Raw genomic sequence first — 6,000 nt, forward strand, 5'->3', positions numbered from 1 at the left:
CCAACCTAGATTGGAGAGAAGCAGCTTGTGGTTCTAGATCCCAGGGTACCACTACTCTCAGAAATCATAATTCTTCCCGGAAATTCTTGCTTCTGGGTTCTAAGAATCATAGGCTCACCTAGAGTTACATCACTGTCTGGGGTAAACTGAGCTGGAGCCCATGTGCTCTAAGCAGTGGGTGTGCAGTGAGAGCTTGGCAGAGACAAAGGACCCTTTGGGGTTAGAGGCATCTGGGCATACCTTTCTTTTCCTCATTTGTAAAATGGGAGGACTGTTCACAGCCTATTCAGTGACAAAGCAAATTTGAAAGCACTTTATAAACTGTAAAATGTTGTAAAATAGAGGCCGAAATGAGGTTGATGTAACATAGAAGTACTCAGTCCTTTCTGGGCCTGGAGGAGCCAGCATCCCTCTCCACCTCTATCTCCCCCTCTCCCCCAGTGAAGACAGAAAGAGCGGAGGAAGGTGTTAGTTAAACAAGAGGTAGAAAGAGGGCCTCCTAGGTCTCTGCCCTCTATCCCAATTCACCCTGGATATCTACTCCAAGCTACTCCATTAAACTATCTTGTTAACCTTGAGGAAGGCGGGAACTTTCTGCTTAATTCTGCACCTGGTTGCAATTCTAAACTAGAGCGAGAGGACACCGTAGCATAGAGGATAATTATTCATAGAAAATATTTTTCTTGTTTTTTATAGAATGTCCCTGGAAGGCATTTCTCCAAGCCCATGATCAGAGACCAGAGTGGGAAAAAAGCACATGATAAATAAAAGGGAATATCCCCTTCCATTTTCTCCCTTTTTCAAACTCTCTGATTCTCTTTTCTGACAAGAACAGAGCAGGAGCGCATCAAAACGCTACGTGTCATGCACTTTCCACAGGCCAAATCACCATCTTGGGCATCTCGCATGGAAATGTGTTATAAGGCCTATAAGACGAATCATGATAGGTCTATAGTCTCTCTTTAAAGGGTTCCACTGTATTGTTATTGCTTGAAAGCCCTCATTATTGCCCTGGGGAGACAGACTCAAGTGGGGCAGCCTGCCTGGGTTTTAGTCAGTTTCAAGGTACACTGGGGGAGACAAGGTGGAGAAACTCTGCATACAGAAACCTCTCCTCCCTGCCTTGAAATATTTTTATATAAATAATGAGACCCAAAGTGGGTCAGGGGGACTTCCTTGACCGCAAAATTTCAAGCATCCAATGACCAACTGAGTAGAGACCGTATCCTGGCCTGTAGGTTCTTTTCATCACTAAAACTGCCATCTGGGGACTTTCCCCTTTCTGCTTTTATTGCCTTGACACTAGACGAGTGAAGAAGAAGAAGAGTTAGAGGAGGAGGAGGAGGACCCGGAAGAAGATAGGAAATCCACAAGAGAAGAAGAGAGTGAAGTACCGAAGTCCCCAGAGCCACAGCCAGGCCCAGTCCTGGCTCCCACAGAGGGGCCACCCCTGCAGGCCCTCAGCCAGCCCTCGGGCTCCTTCATCTGTGAAATGCCCAACTGTGGGGCTGTAAGTGTCTCTGTGTCCTCCGTCCTTCGGGGATCTGGGACTAGGAAGGGCCAGATGTACGGCTGTGCCTGGCTTTTTAAGAGACGATGCATTTTAGAAAGGGTGCGCTTTTCTGCAGTGACAGTTTGGCAGAGAGAATTCCATGTCGTTGTGGTGGTCTTTCTTTCATCCCATTATATGTACTTACTCATTCGGCCAGCAGGTATTTCTAGAGGGTGTGTTCTTTGTCAAGCACTGTGCTGTGTGCTCAGAGGGCACAAAGTAGGACCCCGCCCTGGGAAGCTGCGAGTCGGTGCCCTTTCGTGCCGGTGCTCATGGCTCTGCAGGGAGCTTTGGCCTCCAGAACTTACACTCTCCATTTCTTGGCGCCTCTCCACTCCTCTGGGCTGGGTGTCAACCCAGGTTATGCCCTGTTGCATTTAAATGCACTGGGAGAGCCCACAGAGGATTGTCCTTTTGTAACATAATTATAAAGATTTAGCTAAACTTTATTTTTGTAATCTTTGGGGGAAACAAAAAAGATGTACTAAGGAGTCTGACTAATTACGTAGCTTAGTATTTTTTAAATATGTTAGAAACATCATTTAGCTAAAATAAAACCAATTCACCATTTGATTATTCTGAGCACTAAAGGAAGGCCTTTCAGAATCTGTACTGGCCTAGTCTAAAGCTCCCTGTATATTTTAAGACATATTTTTTAATAGTTGTTTACTTTGGACTCTCAGTCCCTCACAGGCTCCCCACTAGCCTGCGTTATTGAGATTTCCCAAATCAGGTTTCTTAAAACCAGGCACACCCGTACAGGCAAGTTCTAGAGTAATTACTTGAAGAGTAAGAATTTTGCTGTTTTCACAAGAAGCCCTGTTTTCCTCAAGTGAGCACTTATCTTTGCTTATACGTTATGTAGAACAATGCTGTTTTCCAGAGTGTATTGAATGCTGCTCAGTGAGTCTGTCGCTTAGATGAAGAAAGTAATAGTCTTTACAATATTTAGAACCTAAAGCAGAAATTCACTTGATTTACATTTAACAAAAAATGAAAAGGTTAAAAAATATATATAGACATTTTGCACTAGCTTTGAAAAGAACTTAAGAAATTGCTAGTTTGTTTCTGTCTTTGATGTTTGATGACCTGGACGCTTCACTCCATCATTGCCATTTTGTATAGACTGCTTCCGTTTGGGGATAATTAAAATGTGACTTTAAGTGACAGTACTTCTTGGTGAATTTGTTTAGAAGTTGGATGCTTCCTCAACTCTTAGTGTTGATGTACAGTAAATTCTTTACTGAGTGAGACCTTATCTTTTACATTTCCCAATCAGACGGGCTCAGCAAGATGGATACTTTTTTAATAACTTTAAAATCACAGGGAAAAAAAGCCTGTTAGTTTTAATCCTTGCCTAACCATGGATGTTTGGGTTGCTAAATTAGCAATAGATTTTTTTCTCTGTAAGACCATAAACAGAGCTCATGAACTTAACAGAGTAACCACTTAACAGCTGGGCAGCTCAGGGGGTACTCCCATTAGCTGATGCATTTAACAAGCAGGAGTTGGGGCTCTTGGAATTCAGGGATGTTGATTATATCCCTTTACAACAGTGGTTCTCAACTGAGAATGATTTTGTTCCCCCTGAACGTTTGGCATTGTCCAGAGATATTTTTGTCACAACTGAAGAGGTGGATAGCATCTCGTGGGTAGAAGCCAGGGATGCTGCTAAACATCCTGCTCAACAGTCCCCCCACCCTCAACAGTTACCCAACCCCAAATGTCAGTAGTATTGAGGTTGGGAAATCCTGCTTTATGGTAAGCTTCAAGAAATGTCAAGATCCTTCCCTTTTTTACCATCCTATAATAAAATTGGGGGGTCTGAAACATTGCTTCAATAATGGGCAACTGATTGGGGTTTGGATATAGAATGTGTCAAAGCTGCTGATGGTTTTTCAAATTGTGTTCCTTGGGGTTCTAGGGCTTCCTGGGGAGAGGGGAAGCTGAAAAAATAGGCTCAATTCTGGGGTGCTATCTCTCTTTCAGGCAGAGCGCCTCTGCTTTAAACTTTGAGCTTTTGAGTAAGACCTGATTTGCTGAAGAAAAAAGAAAAGTGAAGAAAGAAGGAAAGGGCAAAAAAAGAAAAAGTAGTTTCCTGCTTAAAAGAAGTTTGAAAGCTGGTCCAACCCAACTCATTTTACAGCTGGAAAAAAAATAATGTGGATGGAGGGAGAATGGCCCAAGAGCCTCCCTGTTAGACAGAGGTGCTGGATCTAGCCCCCTAGTCTCCTGACGTACAGCTTTGGCCTTCACACTGTGCCGCATCACCTCTCGTCTTCTGGTTATAACAACGATGGGGTATTTTGTTGGCACAGCATTTGTGATTGTGCTGTTTGATCTCTCTACTTTCTTTAGCACGTGCCCAAAGTTTGCTTATGTAAAACCCTTGCACCCTGTCATTAGACACTGTTTCAAGTATCACGTGTTTTACCATTGAGTAACTAATAACCCTAATTTCCTTTTCAGGACTGTAGATGTCATGTCACTCCCTTTCTTCCCCAGGTGTTCAGCTCTCGACAGGCACTGAACGGCCACGCCCGCATCCATGGTGGCACCAACCAGGTGACCAAAGCTCGGGGTGCTGTCCCCTCTGGGAAGCAGAAGCCTGGCAGTGCCCAGAGCGGGTACTGCTCAGTGAAGAGCTCGCCCTCTCATAGCACCACCAGTGGCGAGACAGACCCCACCACCATCTTCCCCTGCAAGGAGTGTGGCAAGTAGGTGGAACTGGACCAAGGACTGAATCTAAGTTTGTGATGGATAATCACTCTGTTGGGGGCCAGGCTAAGATGGTCTGAGGATTCTTCAGCTAGAAAGAGAACCCAGACTCTCCAGATTCTTTCTTATACCATTCGTGGGGTCTGCATGGTGCCTCTGAGTGGGTAGACCTTGTCTCTGACTCAGAATGAGTGTCTTAAAGCCTAATAAGGATGGACATCTTCAGAGAGTAAACCTCTAGTGACAAAACTTCGCTCTTTTCCAAATATGGTAGATGAGACTGATTCGCACTTCTTCCTTTCACACTCAAACCATATTTACTGCTGCTCTCTTTGCATCCCTGCTGAGTTTGAGAATGGCTCTAAGACATCTAATCAGGAACTCTCTGTAGCAGAGACAGCTTCCATACCAATACTGCTCATTCCTGTGCCCAGGACAGACATCACTAATCAATCGCTGCACTCTTTGCTACCACATTAAGACAAGACTTCAAATCCTTTCCATCGTAATGCTTCAAGCTGGCCCAACCAATTGATCAGAGTTGACTCATGAGATGAAAACTATTTGTCATCTCTGCCCTTTTAAGTGTAATTTAAAACAACAATTAAGAGAGAGAAACTGACAGTGGGTAATAATAATAATAGCTAACATCTACTGAGCACTTATTTTGTTATCTACTTTATGTGCATGAAGTAATTTAATCCTAACACAGAAACTTTGTGTTATGCAGATACTGTTTTTATCTTTGTTTTACAAATAAGGTTTGAAAGTTAGGTAAAATGACTTGCCCCAGGTCACACCAGCAGTAAGAGCAGAGCTGATATTTGAACCCAGCTGTGTTCAGATGCAGAGCCTGGACTCCTGACCACTGCTCCATCCCGTTGGTTTGCATTGTTTGTTTATTTACTTTAGGTAGAAAATATCAGTGATGGTAAGATGCACATGATTCCCTCCCATAGCGTCTTGTATAGAATTCCAGTTTACTTCTCAATGAGTCTGCCTGACTCGAGGGGTATAACACTGTCATGAGTGACACCCTTTAAGACCCTTGCCGAGTTCCTCTTGCCACTATCTCCAGTGCCTCAAACATGAAGAGAAATGTTACCTGGAGAGATGCTGTCCAGGTAGCTGTTGACTCTACCAAGAAAACATCCCTAGTTGTATGAATGAGGCCAACTGGGATCTCTACTTGTAATATGCATTCTCACAGTATATTACAGGCAACTTAACAGTAGCTGCCATTTATTTATCAGGTACTCACTATGTGCCTGGCACTCTTTTAAAGGATTTTTACATATATTGGTTAATTTAATCTTTACAATAGCCTTATAAAATCGATACTTTTAGTAGCTGCTTTTTTACAAGCAGAGAAACTGAGACACAGAAAGATTAAGCTGCTTGTCACAGTGCACAGCTGAGTGGGGATTCACACCATGTGGTCTGGCCCTGGGCCCATGCTCTTAGCCTCTGAATAAATCTAACTCAATTAGGTGACACTTGCCAAAGTGAATTGGAACTAGCGGCTCTCTTCCCTCTATGAAGTGCAAAGATGAGGGAGATGGATTTAAGTGTCAGTCCCCTCTCCGTTCTGATGTCCTTCAGAGCCAGGATGTGATATCTGATACCATTTTTATGTCACCATGGAAGAACTGCCCCCTTGGATTGATCATTAGGCTTATATACTTGAAATAATGAAACTTCCTCACACTGACTCCTGTTAACTCCCACTT

At 43.5% G+C, this 6,000-nt stretch overlaps 1 protein-coding gene across 14 annotated transcripts in view; it reads left to right on the top strand.

Moving 5' to 3' along the window:
* TRERF1 (transcriptional regulating factor 1) overlaps window positions 1-6,000 on the top strand; it is a 188,483-nt gene that overhangs the window by 177,188 nt on the left and 5,295 nt on the right. For 10 of the 14 annotated variants that reach the window (XM_015600577.2, XM_025042785.1, XM_006926553.3 and 7 more), the window contains 2 exons: window positions 1,307-1,510; window positions 4,022-4,269. In XM_015600577.2, the coding sequence (XP_015456063.1) occupies window positions 1,307-1,510; window positions 4,022-4,269 (452 nt within the window). The remainder of the gene's footprint in view (window positions 1-1,306; window positions 1,511-4,021; window positions 4,270-6,000) is intronic. The other 4 variants (XM_006926552.3, XM_015600578.2, XM_006926554.3 and 1 more) reach the window with 2 other exon arrangements.

The sequence above is a fragment of the Pteropus alecto genome, unplaced genomic scaffold (assembly GCF_000325575.1).
Source record: "Pteropus alecto unplaced genomic scaffold, ASM32557v1 scaffold7, whole genome shotgun sequence".
Taxonomy (NCBI): domain Eukaryota; kingdom Metazoa; phylum Chordata; class Mammalia; order Chiroptera; family Pteropodidae; genus Pteropus; species Pteropus alecto.